The sequence below is a fragment of the Natrix helvetica genome, assembly GCF_964273705.1.
Source record: "Natrix helvetica genome assembly, chromosome: 2".
Lineage (NCBI taxonomy): Eukaryota > Metazoa > Chordata > Lepidosauria > Squamata > Natricidae > Natrix > Natrix helvetica.
Window position 1 is genome coordinate 115,603,152 of NC_138552.1, and position 16,556 is coordinate 115,619,707.

At 40.8% G+C, this 16,556-nt stretch overlaps 1 protein-coding gene across 1 annotated transcript in view; it reads right to left on the minus strand.

Moving 5' to 3' along the window:
* The window catches only part of TRAF3IP1 (TRAF3 interacting protein 1), a 93,889-nt gene that overhangs the window by 76,069 nt on the left and 1,264 nt on the right, over positions 1 to 16,556 (minus strand). Inside the window, exons 2-3 of the mRNA XM_081945685.1 lie at positions 12,413 to 12,481; positions 12,059 to 12,220 (exon numbers count right to left, since the gene is read on the minus strand). Coding sequence (XP_081801811.1) covers positions 12,059 to 12,220; positions 12,413 to 12,481 — 231 coding nt within the window. The remainder of the gene's footprint in view (positions 1 to 12,058; positions 12,221 to 12,412; positions 12,482 to 16,556) is intronic.

Consider the following 16,556-nt stretch of genomic DNA (forward strand, 5'->3'; position numbering starts at 1 on the left):
GTGGCAGAGGGTCGCCTGGAGGCTTGGATGGTGTTGATGACCTTGGTAGAATAGTTGGCTCTCCTCAGGAGGTCCCTCTCAAGTGCCATACGGTTAGTTTGAGCCACTGGGGTGCAGGATGTGTAACCACTCCCTGGCTGAGAGAGATTGACTCCTGAGGAATCCTCCAGGGTGTGTGATGGAAAGCCAAGTCAGATCGGCAAATCAGCCAGTCCGCCTGGACGTTGTTCACCCCGGAGATGTGTTCAGCCTGAATGGATTGTAGGTGATGTTCCACCCACCAGCCAATCGCCTCCACCTCCGTCATGAGGGACCGGGACCTGGTACCCCCTTGGCGATTTATGTGTGCCTTTGTTGCCACAATGTTGGTGAATGGAATTTCTTCAAAAGCAACTTCCATTCAGTTAGTTACAAGATGATCCTGGTACAAGATGTGTAACAAATACATCAAAGACTGTTGCATCCTCAGAATAAACTAGTTTCCTCATTTCAAAGGCCGGTTCCCCCAGCAAGTATTCAGTTTCATCTGTCCAAATCAAATGCAGAGAAAGAAAGAGCAGTTCACAGAGCAAATCCCCTGATCTGCATCTCCTAATGGACACGGCTTGCAAGCAAGAACGTTTTCTTAAAGAAGAATGTTTTAAGGCACAGCCTCTCCCCCTCATTTAAGAAATAAAGACTCTTTACTTCAAAAGGAACCTTTTATTGAAAAGGGGTGGAAGCAGGGCAAATTCAAAGCAGGCTCTGAGGTCCCTCAAGCCATAGTTAGGATAAAAGGAATTAGGACCCTCCCAATAGTCTGACGTGGATTCAGCCAATCCGCATGTGAAGATGTTATTGTACCGGCCATTCTGAGAAAGAGATAAGAGGACTTTCTCAGCTTCCTGCCACCACTACCACCGGTTCGGCCAATCCGGACTGCACCAGGAGCAACCCACCTCTGGACTCCACCCATTTACCCATCAGCCTGTACTCTCAAACCAAGTGCACACCAGGAAGCCAGATTCCATTTCTTTTAGCATTTGGAGAAGCCAGATTCCATTTCCTTTAGCATTTGGAGAAGGCAGAAGCACAAAGCAGCACCCAAAGCAACCAATCTTAATCTGTGGCACATGGTTATCCAAGGACAAACCCACATCCCACACAGAGACCATCACTGCTGAGATTCAAACTGTTTGCATTTATTGTTATATTCAGCAGTAACGTAATATTGACTATCTTATATTTGGTTCTCACTGTATGTATCCCTATTTTCCTCAGTTTCACAATATCCTGTTCTCCCAATAAAGCATTCAGATTTACGCTCACAGTCTATTTTATTGGAGGATAGGTGGGTTTAGCAGCACGTCCATCTGCACATAGACTAACGTGTAGTGGGACAGAACATAGGTCATATAGTCCAATCCCCTCCCCAAGACAGAAAACCTTATGCCAATTGACTATCCAAACTTTTTTGAAAACCCTTAGATAGCATCCACCATTCCAGGAAACAAGTTGTTCATTGGTTATTTGCTCTGTCAGGAATTTTTTTATTTCCAGGTTGGCTCTTTTTTCAGCAAACTTAAAATCATTGCTTATTGGCTACCCTCAGGTGCTTTGGAAAGTAAGTCAACCCCCTCTTTTTTGACTGCCCTCGAGTACTGGAAAGCAGTTATATTACCCCAATCCTGTTCTTCATTAGGCTAGACATACCTAGTTCCCTTAACTATTAATTGTATGGTTTAGCATCCAGACCTCCTATTGCTCTTCTCTGCACCCTTTCTAGGGTTTCCGCATTTTTTTGTCTTCTAAATTGACTCAGTATTGGAAATGTGGCCTCACTAATTTAGTATAGAGCTGATTACTGTAATGTCAATGGTATCCTTTTCTGGTTGCAGCCTAGAACTGCATTGGCCTTTCTGGCAGCTGCAGCCTACTTCTCATACTTGTGGTAGATTATCAAGCTATCTTGATTATCAGCCTCTTGTGAGTGATCTCAAGTTATTTGCGGGATCGTATCCTGCCCCACACATCCCTTCGGCCGATCCGCTCACACAGAGGGGGACTCCTCCGGGTGCCGTCCACTAGGCTGTGCCAGCGGGTGACGCCCAGGGGAAGGGCCTTCTCTGTGATGGGCCCGACCCTCTGGAATGACCTTCCCCCTGATATTAGAACAACCACAGACCTCCGCTCCTTCCGTAAGAAGCTCAAAACCCACCTGTTTAATCTAGCCGGCCTGGCCTAATTCCAGCTCTCCCACCTCAGTCTGTATTTTTTAAATTTCACGGGCTGGTCTTAGGCTAAGTTTTAATTTTTATAAATTTGTACAGGGGTTTAAAGTTTAATCCGATTTTAATTATATTTATTATTATTTGTATGGTTTGTAATTTGGTACCTGTACACCGCCCCGAGTCCCTTCGGGGAGAGGGGGCGGTCTAGAAATCAAATCAAATAAATAAATAAATAAATCTCGGAGGAAAGAACTTCCTGAGAGGATTTCTAGCAAAGAAAAGAGGTGAGAGGGGCCCAGATGGAAAGAGAGGGGGGGAGATTCCCCCCTCTGTGAAAGGGCGGCGAGAGATAAGTGTGGGGAAGATGAGAGATCTGCATTAATTATGTTTTGCTGGCTGTGTAAAAGGAAGAGATTAAGTGGGGAGCTTCAAAGGCTGTAATTGAAGACGTGATCCTTACGAGCTGAAAAGTGGGGAAAGTGCTGACTAATTTGAGGAAGCTGATGTTTTGGATAGAGATAGAACTTGTGCTAGCGTGGAAAAAGACAAGACTGACACCTGCTGGCAAAGGAAAGAACAAACATTTGTAGCAATTGGAAAAGAGAAGAAGAGGGGGAGTTTTTGCCTTTGGAAACAGAGGTGCTGGTGGATCTTGTTGACTGGGGCCTGCCAGCAACCGAGGGAGCAATAAGGACTCTGGAAATAAATAATAAATTGACTTTAGAATAATATATCTGATTATACTTGTGGACAGGGAGAAAAAAGCTACAAAAAGCTACAAAAAGTATAAGCAGTAACTGAAATAGAGGATAATCACCACCACCCCAAAAAACCTATTGGGTATTTGGTATTCCTTGGAAAATGGAAGGTATTGTTGCAAAGCTATTGGTATATACAGCTGAATATATATAAGAAAATTATTTTGGAACTAGAATTACTAAACCTATTGCCTATTGAATATCACCTATATATTAAATAGCTTTTTTGTAATATATGCAATAGATTAACAGTATAGATTTTGATACAAAGTGGATAAAATGATGATATTGGTGCAGTAGAGGGAAATATAAAAAGCAATAGGAACTGGGAGGGTTGGTTTAAAAAGCTGTTGAAAATGACAAGTATTCCAAACCTAACCAAAATTGGAACAGGAAGAAAGCAGAGAACCCAGACAACATTGGCCTACTCGAGTCTGTCGCATCAAAGATTTATTGAAGATATGACACAGAGAGAAAGATCTAATTCGTTCAAAGACCTGCAATTAATGTTATAATCAATGCAGGAAGTGATGCTGAAAAGCCATGAAGATTTGAAAAAGGAGATAGAAGAGGTAAGAAGTGATACTGGGGAACTTAAAGAGAAGATGCGGTCGATGAATGGAAAGTTCGAAAGTTTCCAACAACAAATTATGAAGAATGAACAAAAATTACAGGAGATGGAAGAGAGAATGGGGAAAGAAGAAAAAAAGTTGATGAAATGAATGAGACTGATGCAAGCAAACAAAGACCTAGAGACAACTGTTATCTTTTTAGAAATAGAAAAAGCTGCACAATTTCTACACTTCCAAAAGGTAAGATAAGAGAAAGGAGAAGATCTACCGGAGATGGTGGCGGAACTGCTAGCAAAAGCCCTAGGAGTTGGAACAGAAGAAATGTTGAATCACATGGGCAAGATCTACAGGATCCATATGAATTATGCAAGACAACACAATCTACCCAAAGGAGTTCATATCAGATTCATTAAAAAGTCAATTCGAGACGAGATACTCCATAGGACCAGAGACGACCCACTAGAACATAGAAAAAGGCAATTAGTAGTACTCAAACAAGTGCCAAGAAAGGTGAGAGAATTGAGAAGGCCTTACCAATATCTGACCTCCAAATTGACAAGACACAATATTAACTTCAGATGGTTGATTCCAGAGGCAATTATGGTCTCGTGGCAAGAAAAAAGGTTTAGAATAGACACGACAGACAAAGCAGAAGAATTTTATAGACAGAACTTTGGTAGTGAAGAAGAACTAGAAACAGGAGAAGTAAGAGAAGAAGGAGAGACAATGATACAAGCTAGGGAATTGAAGGAGCTACAACCTGGAGAGAGGGAAAACAGGACAGGAGGAAAAACAGAAAATGGTGAGGATAGACCAAAGAACCAAAAGAAGCCAGATCGACAAGGGCGACAAAACCCAGATATAGGTAGAGATAAGCAGGAAGAGGTGGCGATTCTGTCCCTGAATGTTAATGGTTTGAACTCTCCTGCAAAGAGGGGAAAATTTCTGAATAAACTTAGCAAGATGAATTTGGATGTAACAATAATATAGGAAACACACATAAAAAGACAAAAGGAACATCTATTGACCTACCCCAAATTGGGAAATATGTTTGCATCATAATCACAACAGGAAAAAAGGGGGTAGTTGTATACATTAAAGATAACATTGCAGTAAAACAAATTTATAAAGATGATGAAGGTAGAATATTAATATTAGAAGTTATATTAATCAAAAACAGATTGCTTGTTGGAATCTATGCCCCAAATGAGGGGCAAAAATAATTTTATAAGAAGTTGCATAATATCATTGGGAAGATAGAAAATGAGAATATTTGCATTATGGGGGTATTAATGCAATAGTGGATAGAAATTTAGATTATAGACGTGATAAAACAGGGAAAGGGGTCAGAAGAATACTACCTACTACCTTTTTCAAAATGGCAGAAGAGTTCGGCATCCAGGATAGTTGGAGAGAAAGGAACATGGGAAAAAATCAGTACACATACTTCTCGGGTAGACATCAATCGTGGTCCAGAATTGATATGGTCTGGATGTCAACAGAATTAAACTCAGAGGTAGAAGAAATTACAATCGACAATAATCTTTGGGCAGACCATAATCCAGTGAAAATTAGATGGAAGGGACAAAAGAAAGTAAGGAGGTGGGCCTTAAAAGGATCAATTTTAAAACATAAAGAATTTGTTTTGAAGATGGAAGAGCAAATGCGGCTCTTCTTCCAGAATAATAAGAAAGAAGATACAAGCATTCAAAATTTACGGGACATGGCAAAAGCCTACATGAGAGGCACTGCAATTGCCTATATGGCAAAAAAAAAAAAGAAACAATGGCAAAAAAGCCTAGAGAAGGAATTCAGCAGAATACAGGAAAAACTACAAAAAGAGCCCTAAAGACATGAATTGAAGCAACAAGCGGACTTAATTAAACACACATTGAATATTATCAAGGAGGAGAAATTAGCGCAACAAATAAAAAGTAGCAAACAAAACTTCTTTGAAAATGCAAACAAGCCAGGGAGAATGGTAGCCTATAGGTTGAAAAAGCAGAAAGAAAAAAGATGGTTTAGGAAATTACAAAACAAAGAGGGAAATATAATACATCAAAATGAAGGGAAAAAACCAATAACTTATGAGTTCTACAAGAATCTATACAAGGATGACGAACGCAATATAGAAGATAAAAGCACAGCAATGTTTCCAAAAAGCCGAATTACCAAAAATCCCTGAAGCCATAAAAAATATGTTAAACAAAGACATAACCTTGTTAGAGTTGACAGGCAGAAGCAATAAAAGGCAAAAAAATAATAAAAGCCAGGTCCTGATGGATTACCATCTGAAATATATAAAGAGCTGCAAGAACTTCTAGAGCCAATACTATTAGAGGTTTTCAATTTGGTATTAAAAGAGACAAAGATACCGGCATCGTGGGAAGAGTCAAATATCACACTCATCCCTAAAGAGAACTCTGATATTACATTAATCAAAAATTATAGGCCCACTTCTTTGTTAAATTTGGATTACAAGATATTCATGGCCATAATGGCCGAAAGGTTAAAAAAAATTTGGAGGGCTTTATCCATGTTGATCAAAATGGCTTCCTGCCAAGAAGACAACTAAGAAACATTAGGACGATACTAGGCATCCTACTTTGGAGATGTTTGTACATCTGAATTTTATTAATCTAGGGAAAGTAATTACGTACAAATATATACTAAATGAAAGAGGTGAATTAAAACATAGAAAAGAATTATATGAGGAATGATTAGAACTAGAATGGTGGGCTTATCTACTAGTTAAGGCCCGATACATAAAAGACAAAAAAGATTGGGCATTAAGAAAGAATCCACAGAATCAGATAAAATTTTATTAGGAGAAGAGGAGAAAACGATCAAAAAACTATATCAATACTTATTGGAATACACAATGATGGAAGAGCAGGTAAAGGAAACTATGCTAGCATAAAGTAGGAATTTTGGTTATAATATAGATTTGAACAATTGTCAAGACTTATGGGAAAGAAATAAAAAGTTAACCCTAGCCACCTCATATAAAGACAATTTATACAAGATGTTCTATAGTTGGCACATCCCATCCACAAGATTAGCCAAAACTAATAAAAACCTATCGCCACAATGTTGGAAATGCAATGCTGCGCTAGGAATCTTTTACCATATGTGGTGGGAGTGCTCAAAAGCCAGGGCCTTTTGGCACCAGACAAGAAAGTGGTTGGAAGAGATGTTAAATCAAAGGATAGAGTTGAGGCCAGAACTATTTCTGTTGGGATTACAAAAGAATAATATAGCAAAGGTGGATTATTTTTAACGTTGCATATCTTAACAGCAGCAAGATTGGTCTTTGCACAAAACTGGAAAAACAAACAGGTCTCCCCGGAACAAGAAATAATAAAGTTACTGATGTGCGCAGAAATGGACAGGCTGACTCTACGAAATCTGGGACAAATGGTACTGATGGTTAGAAACGAGGGGAAAAGGTCGGGACAGAGAAACACGGATAGGTTAAGAATTGGAAAATATGGTATTAATATTGTATGAAAGGTAGGAATTGGATATGTAAATGTACTGATAGTAACTATGTTATGGAAGGGGTTCATGTGCAGATAATTTGACTGAACACACATACCTTTGTAATGGATACAAACTGCTATTGTTGTAAGATCAAAAAATTCCACAGAAATTACTATGCCAGAAACGTTGCACTATCTCCAACATTTTTAATGTTTACCTAATAAAAACTTTAAAAAAGAAAAAAGAATGTGTGAATGGAGACCTCAAAAAGGTCTGATAAACGGGGGTGGGTAGATGACATATACACCATGCCTCATTCCTGCTGTAATAATACATATATTAGATCAGCGAAGGCGAACTTTTGGCTCGCGTGCCACAAGTGGGGGGAACGCGGGGGGGTTGTGTGCGGGCGTGCCGCACCCATAATGCAACGCGCGCCCCCAGTGCGCATGTGCGCACAATGCGCTCCCCCCATTTTTACATGCTTTTTTCGCCCTCCCCAGGCTCCAGAGGCTTTATAGGAGCCTGGGGAGGGCGAAAAGAGCCTCCCCCGCCCCCCCGGAGGCCCTCCGGAGGCTTCAGGGAACGTCCGGAGGCTTCCCTGAAGCCTTCGGAACGCTTAAAACCACCCTCCGAGCAACCCGGAAGTGACTTCCGGGTTGCTCGGAGGGTCATTTTAAGCACTCCGAAGGCTTCAAGGAAGCCTCGGGACGGTCCCTGAACAGCCACGAGATGTGCGTCTCCATCACCCATGCCCGGATCGCCTCCGCTGCGTGGCACCTCGGACGCGGCATCTTTGCGCCGCTCCACCCAGCCACGGTGCACTCGCCAGGGCCCAGCCTTCACATCACTGCCGCCGCCGCCACGACGTCACAGCATTCCCACGGCAACGTGGTCAAAATTTGGGTGCTGGGCAACTAACATGTATTTACAATGGTTGCAGCATCCTGGAGTCATGTGATGTGACCTTCCCAGCCAGCTTCTGACAAGCAAAGTCAATGGGGGAAACCAGATTTGCTTAACAACTGTATGATTCACTCCCCTCCCCCCAAAATGGTGGCAACTTGCTTGGCTACAGCTGCTTCAGCTCTCAAGAGTGTTGGGATTTTGTGATGAAAGAGCCATCTGGTTTGGTTCTATAGGAATTGTGATAAGAAAGCAGAATTGTAATACTAAACTATTGTGGACCGCCAGTTACCAAGTGAGGAACTGTTGATAAAGCTGTTCTGGAGAGTCTGCATTGTTTTAGACTGCTTCAATTGAAGGTGTCAGCAGCAGAAGTGTTGGTGGGTTATGTGGAGGGTGTGAGATCGGCTCCAGTCTCTGGATGTGTCTGGATGAAGAGAGGAAATAGCTGGAGGTGGAGTGGTGTTGTGCTTGGTGTTTTGGCTGGTGGAGGCAGCAGGGAGAGGCAGTCTTTGCAGCAGGGAAGTCTCCCACCAGCGCTGACCATCTTCAAAGGAAGAGGCAGTATGATTGAAAGAGGAAGAGAGACAAATACGGTGGGCTAATAACTAGGCTAAAGGCTAATCTACATAGAGCAGGTGTCCTTAAACTTTTTAAACGGGGGCCAATTCACGGTCCCTCAGACTGTTGGGTGGCCGGACCAGCTGGGTGGGCGTGGCTAAGTCATCATGTCATTGGGTGGGCATGGCCAAGTCATCTTGTGACTGGGTGGGCATGGCCAATTTAGCAGTCCATTTTGCCAATTTTGCAGTCCATTAAACAAAACATAGCAGCCCCCTTTTCTATTCTTTTTAATACTGCATGAAGCTTTTGCTCTCTCTTTTTTTTTTAACCAGGGGGGAGACGTTCGCAATGCCTGGAGAAGGAAAGATATACTGTCCACAGGTCTAATGGGCTATATTTAAAAGACCAGCTAATGTCATTGGTGTTGGGATATTCATTGGTGAGGTGATAGTGACTGGATGTTCACTGGGGCAGTAACTGGAGTTTGTAAATTGCCAGGTGTGCTGAGTGTTAATGGAGAACTCATTGGGCTGGAGATGTTAACCGTGTTCAAAACATTGGCTGGGCTTCTCATATTAATTGCAGCAGCCACAATGTGAGGAGCTACTCTTTCGATACTCGCCCCCCAGTTCTGTCTCCCAGGCTGACGCCCCCTTCTCTGCCTCACCCACCTCCACGGCTTATGCCAGGCTGGCCAGGCCCATCATGCCAGTGGCGCCGAAGATGGTGATTTTATTGCAGGCTGCAGCAGCTAGGGCTCCGGTCATGCAGCTTTCCTTCATGCCAGGGCCATTGCCTCCTCGCCGCTCCAGCCTAGGGCCAAAGCAAACCCTTCCACCTGAAACTCCGCCTGGAGTTGTAGGGCCAGTGGAAGGCAGCGTTTCGCCACTTCAGTTTTTCCGATGGACAGTGCACCTGTGAGCTGCAGCCAAGGCCAGTCATTCAGGATTGCAGCAGAAAAAGCAACCGAAACCTGTCTCCTCTGGAGCGCCTGCTACCTTCCCCCAGTTCTCAGAAGAGCTGCTCCATGGACCTGGGCACCCGAGAGAAGCGACAGGTGGCCATTTTGAAAGGGGTGGGAGCAGTTCATGCAAGCCTGAGTTGCCTTGATAGGGGCACCTCCCTGAGAATTGCAGCTCAGCCCGGCCCGGGTGTTTGGAAAAACAGCACACTATGGAAAGGGGAGAGGAGGAGGAGGAGGGCCTTACCTGGAGGTCTACTCCCCCGAGATGGCCCTTTGAGTTTAGGCACAACATTTCACAAAGCTCCTTAATCCGCAGCTGCTGGCTCCCTTGTTTTGTGCTTTTTATACATATACTAACATACCCACCCTGCCTGGGCCTGCCATTTCCCCCTCCCAAGACTCCATTTCCGAGGAAAGAAGAGCGCTGGGGCATCACTGGACTTTCCCCCCACCCTGGCTTCTCTCAGCCTCAACTTTGATCCTGAAAGCCTATGGGCCATTTCTCTGGTTGACACTGTACTGGGCCACGTGGGTCAGGACAAAATAATATTCAAAAAACTGTGGATAGCTGCTGCTACAGTACCTTTCGGAAGGTGGGCGCAAGGTGCATGGGGCGCATCGCTTGTCCTCCTGCTGCTTTTGTGGCTGCAATCGATGGCAAAAGCGGTCACACTTGCTGGAGGCAGCAGCCGGAGTGGCTCCCATGAGGCAGCTGTTCCATAGATGGAATTGCCTGCTGTCTGTCAACATTAGCTAAGGAGGGTGCAAGGTGTGGGGCCTCCGGTTTCTTTTGCAGCCGTAATTGGCTGCAAAAGCAGCCACGCTTACTGGAGGTAGTAGCCAGAATAGCTCAGCTGATCCACGGGCCCTGATTAAAAGGCCAAGCAGCCCTGAGGTGACTAGGGAAAGGAAGGGCTGCTTCCTCTGCTGGTCACGCCCCTTCACTAGGGCTTAATTTTGGGGTAAGGCATATATTACACACACACACACACACACACAAATAGGCTTGGGCTTATTTTTGGGGTGGGTCATATTTTCGGGAAAACATAGTATACATACACACACACACACAACCATATACACACACACACACACTACACACATATGAATACAGATACACACACACACACACACAATATTTTTCAGACTATAAGATGCACTTTTCCCTCCCAAAAAAGTGGGTGGAAATGTCTGTTGCCTCCTTGCAGCAAACAGCCTGGTCAGTTTCAGCACAGCCTGATTTACCATGAGCAGCTGATTGGCGCTTGGATCGCCCTCCAGGAATACCTACAATCAGCTGTTCCAGGCTGCGGGGATTGCTGGCGCCATCTGCAGACATTACCATTCATCTATCGCTGCCTCTGAACACCCCATTTTCAGCCTCCACATGTCCCATTTTTGACCCATTCCAGGCAGTGGGGATAAGTGGCAGAGGTGGCAATGTAATCATAAAAATATTCTTGTCTCGCCGCACCTGGGGAGGAGTGACTGGAAATTGGCTGAAGTTGGGACAGTGACCTGATTGTGCCATGTGATGCAGATGGGAATGGAAAAGAAAGGATCTTTGACTTTGATTTGGCGTGGGGAAAATGCAGGACTTCAAATTCGGGTTTTCCCCAGATGTGCCAATATGACATCTCTAATAAATTCTTGCTTTGAGGAGAGGAGACTCGGGAAGAGCTCCGCTACACACACACACATGCACACATATATTTACATTTAATGAAAAGATATGTACAGCAGTGGTAGGTTGCAAATATTCTTACTACTGGTTCAGGTGAGCTCCCGCATGCACTTGCATGCGCAGAAGTGTCCAGAAGGGTAAGTGGAGCCTACCACCGGTTCAGCCGAAACAGGTCAAAACAGGAGCAACCCCCCCACTGATGCAGAGGAATCAAGAGGCTTTCTCTCTTCTCCCACTGCTACGCGCTAAGCTGATGCGAGGCACATGAGCCAGCTCCATCCCCCCACTACCTCACGGCGGTGGTACACTGCATGCTTCCTGTCCCACCATGAACAAGCAGAAAAAGTGGACCTCCCATAAATTGGGAGGGGGGGAATTAGACATCCCACGAAAATAAGCCCTAGTGCTTATTTTGGGCACCTAAAGAAAATAAGACCCGGTTTATTTTGGGGGAAACAGTGTGTGTGTGTGTGCGCGCTCGCATGCATGTACACACACAAAATATTTATATGGAAGTGCATGTATCAATATATCTTTTTTTTTTCTTTTGAGAGCGGGCATCAGAATTTTTAAATGTGTGCCAGTGTGTTCACAGAAAAAAGTGACAATAAAGGTTATCTTATCTTATTATAATATATTCTTCATCCTTCAAATAAAGTCCACATTCTATTGGTTGAATTATTTCCATGTTGAATTATAGACAATTGATCTTACACGCTAGTATATCAAGTGATGAATTTCAAAGGAAAAACATTGGATAAAGAGACAGAAGCTTAATTCTCCCCCGCAACACTCATTTCAGCTTTTCTCCTGAGTCCAATCTTTCCCCTGAAACCACCTCTCTTTCAACTGTTCTTTGAAATTGTATTTAAAATTCAATTACGATAATATTTCACAAATTAATACTAACATCTTACCTTATTGAGACAGCATTTAGCAATTGCTTGGAGAAATTCATTTGTTCTTTCAGGTTCATGTCCTGCAACAACACGTGCAGGTTTCACTGCCAAATATTCTCCTGTCACTATGACGACCACATCAATTGCTTTCTGAAGAAAGATTATTTTTGCATCTTTATCCTGAATAAAACAATATAGTGTTAAATAAAAGCTATAGTTTTCAATGTAAATTGTGATGCCAATTTTTTAATTTATAAATTTTAATTTATAAAATAGAATTTGGCACAATTCTCACATTGTATTAAATGATATTTAATGGAATTGCATCTATACAATATTTTATAAATTAAAAAATGATGAGTGCATACATACCTTAACATTATCAGATTTCATCTCTGCTTCTGTATACAATCCTTTCATGAAACCAGTTGCTCTAATTACCTTTAAAACAATAATGATAATGTTATTATGGTACTAGCTCTCAGATGCATATACTTTTTGTACAACTTAACAATATAAAATACAGCTGCATAATATAACACTTAAAAGCAATTGAATCTTGAAACAATAAAATAATTGTACTGATTTTTGCAGACAAGTTTGATTATAATGTTTTTTCTGAAATAATTCTGATTACTTTTCAGTAAGCACTACAGAGTGCAATTTTATTTAATGGGATCTTTATAAAGTATAAAGTATAAAAAATAATTTGCACAGGTTCAATTAACTGTAGAGCTAACAACATTAATCCACAATAAATAGCATTCTCATATTACATTTAGGATATAATTTGGTTTCATAGTTTAATAAAGTTCTCCTTATAATATTGAAACTAGTGGAAGTTTCCATAGAATTGGCAGGATTTATAAATTTTATTGTTAGCATATAAAACTTCTAAAACCATAGCTAATATTGGAATACTAACTAGTTTAGAAACTTCTATCGTCAATACATTCAATTTGCATTAAAAATTAATGAATTCAGAGCAATACATTATAGCCATGATTAAAAGTGTTCTTATCCAGTAAAATGGGATAATAAAACCTAGGTAGTCCTTGACTTGCAACCACTGACTTCGAACTGTTTTTTACACTTACAACCATTGCAGCATCCCCTTAGCCACAGGATCGAAATTTTCTCACTTGGCAACTGGCATGTATTTATGATGGTTGCAGTCATGTGATCACCTCTTGCAACCTTCTAAAGAGCAAAGTCAATGGGGAAGCCAGTTTCATTAACCATGTTATTAACAACTGCAGTGATTCACTTAACAACTATCGCAGGGCAAAATTCACTTAACATTTTGCCTAGCAATATAAATTTTGAGCTGGTTGTAAAGTGCCAACTACCTGTAGCCTTAACTAGAGCAAGGATCACCAATTCGTTATAGTAATATTGTGGATCATTTGTTATGCTTGTGCTATCTCACAGTACATAGGTCTACCACATTCTGTAAAAAAAAAAGTACAATTGCCAGCAGATGGGAAAACTAGTCAACCCAAATTTCAATCTATGTAAGCGTAAATTGAAACTAATGAAAAAGTCCCATTAGTAACTTTCTCCCATTTCAAGGACAGTTCTCTATGTTCCCCAAATCTACTTCAGAACATAGAATACAGAATCATAGGGCTGGAAAGGACTTCACAGGTTTTATAGTCCAACTCCATGCTGAATTATTGCAAGTTTCAACAGGAACTAAAATACACTGCCCCTTTGACACAATTCTATTCAAGGAATGTTTCTGTTGTAGAACAAATTACAAACAAGTAAATTTAGGCCAATAATATTCCCTGCAATTTTAAGGCTTCATCGCTTTATAATTACAGAATGATGACTAGCGGTTGTTTTTGAGAAAAACCTTTAATTACCATTCTTGAATGGGATGGCTCTGTAAAGCAGCATTATAAAACAATCCAGCCAAACACTAGCTGATTTAAATAGAAAAATAAAAGTTATCTTCTAAAATGATTAAATACAAACAAGTAAAGGCAGTCCTTGAATTACAATCATTCATTTAGCTATCCTTTGAAGTTACAATGGCACTGAAAAATGTGAGTTATAACCAGTCCTTGCCCTTACAACTGTCACAGCATTTACATAGTCATGTGATCAAAATTTGGTTGCTTGGCAACTGGAAATTCTGGCCCTAATGGTGGTCATACCTCAAGGACTATCTGTAGACTTTTTTCATTTGTGAAAAATGTCAACAGGGAGTATGGTTGCAAAGAGAACTTCCTGTAAGAGCAATTATGTTGGTCTTTTTCAGCTAACAAAGGGAGAAAGTTTGATTCCAACTTGTAGGACTAGCAAAGAAAAAGATTTAAAATGAGACAATCAGAGACAACTGCTTTCCTCCTTGATTCCTGGGGCTTATTTGAGCTTAAATGACATCTTGCATTAAACAAGTACTCATAAGTAATTTCAATCGAATAAGGACTTTCCTATAATAAATGTTCCAAAGACATGCTAAGGAGACGGAAGAGGGCTTACCAGATATGGAATTGTATTTTGATGCATGCTGTTTGATCTGGGCAAAAGAATGGGTGAGCCTCCGGAATAAGAGGTTACTTGAACTAGAGGGCCATGAATTAAGATTTGGATGGCATGGCTATTTATGAATGATGAAAGTAAAGTTAATATGGATTTTAATAACCATTTTGTTAGAAGTGCCATACTAAGAGTTTGGAATAAATATAAAACAAGCTCTCTATGAAGTAATCCCTTTGTGTGTCACCACAGGGAATCTTTTTTAGAAAAGAAATGATGGCAAAACCAGATTGGCTGACGTACTGTTGGAAGTTATCACCCAGCCCTCTCCCAGAAAAATGAAATATCCTAGGAAATATTGAAAAGGCAGAATATTTCCCTGGATGTGAAAAAAGGGAGAAACACATTTTAAACACAAAGTAAATTCCTGCAGCTTCCTGCCCATCCCCTTTGTCAATGGGCCATTAAGAAGGCCAAGCTAGTCCACTTTACATAATAAAGAGTTCTCCTCTTCAACTCCAGAGTGATGGGATTAAGGCAGGATAATATAAGCCTTTACTCAACTGACCACATGGCATCTGAACTCAACCAAACCTGGATTCAAAACTCAGCCTAGAGGGTTGCCCTTGCACGGGCCGATGGGAGTCTGACAGCCAATCAGAATACATTTCTTACACAGGAACAGGAAACAGATAGGTGGGGCCGAACAGATTATAAAAATCCCTGCAAGCCCTTCTTCAGCCTTTCCTTTGCCTTCTCTTCTTCTCCACCAACATTGAAGCATGTGATCACCTTTTCTGTTCAAGACTCAGGCCATGTGGTCCTGTCCACCATTAAAACCATCTTTCCAAGCAGCCTCCATGTCTCCAGTGTCTTTTTCCCCACTTGGAGCCGAACCCAGAAGGACATTTCTTTCATCAGTACTGTAAAATTTTATCTTTCAACTCTGGTGACCCAATATTAAAGATGAGGGAAGAACTTGAATCAGAAAGTTATGTTTACCATTGATTTACCTATCAACAACTGAAAGAAAGTTTAAACTCGATAAAAAATGTTATGGATTTGACTTTGTTAAAAATGAATTGGAAATTTCATTATGTGGTAACGATGAACATATTATTGCTAAGATATATAAAATGTTATTGAAATTGAATTTGGAAAATGAACATGTAAAACATTGTATGATTCAGTGGGCAAGGAACTTTGGATATAATATGATGCTTGAACAATGGGAAAATATGTGGATAAAGGGTTTAAAATGTACATTAAATTATAATCTGAAAGAAAATTTCTGTAAGATTATAATATATCATTGGTATTTAAGACCAGATATATAAAGGTATGTCATGGTATGCAAGTGTAAAAGTAAAGATGAGACGTTTTACCATCTACGGTGGACATGTGATAAAGCAAAAAAAAAAAAAAAAGGAGTATAATTCATATTTTACTACAGAAAAATTTGAAAATGGAGATAAAAATGGAACCGGAACTTTTCTTTAGAGTTTAATGGAAAATAATTGGGGGGGAAATTGGAACTTTGTTATTATATATTTTGACCGCAGCAAGACTTTAATATGCACAAAAATGGAAGGAACTTCGGTTCCTATTATGGACAAATTGTTGCAGAAGTTGATGGAGTTGGCTGAAATGGCAAAATGGACTACTTTGATTAAAGAAAAGAACGTAAGTACTTCCGTTTCTAAATGGAGACCGCATCTGAACTTCGAGCTTTATGTGGAAAAGAATGAAAATCTGACTTGGGGTTTCACTGATTAGACTGATTGATCTCTGTAGAAATGCCTTGTTCATATTATTATGAAAAAGCAAAAAATTGTTATTTGATGTTAATGACTTATTTTACTGTAACAGAGAGAGTCGGAAGTCAATGCTTCTTTTTCTTTTCTTTTCTTATCTTTCCTCACTTCCCTTTTCCTTCCCCTTTCAACTGCTTTTCTATTTACTTTGTATTTTGTATTTTATAATAATTTATAATTCAATTAAAAATGTTGACAGAAAAAATAATGTTCCA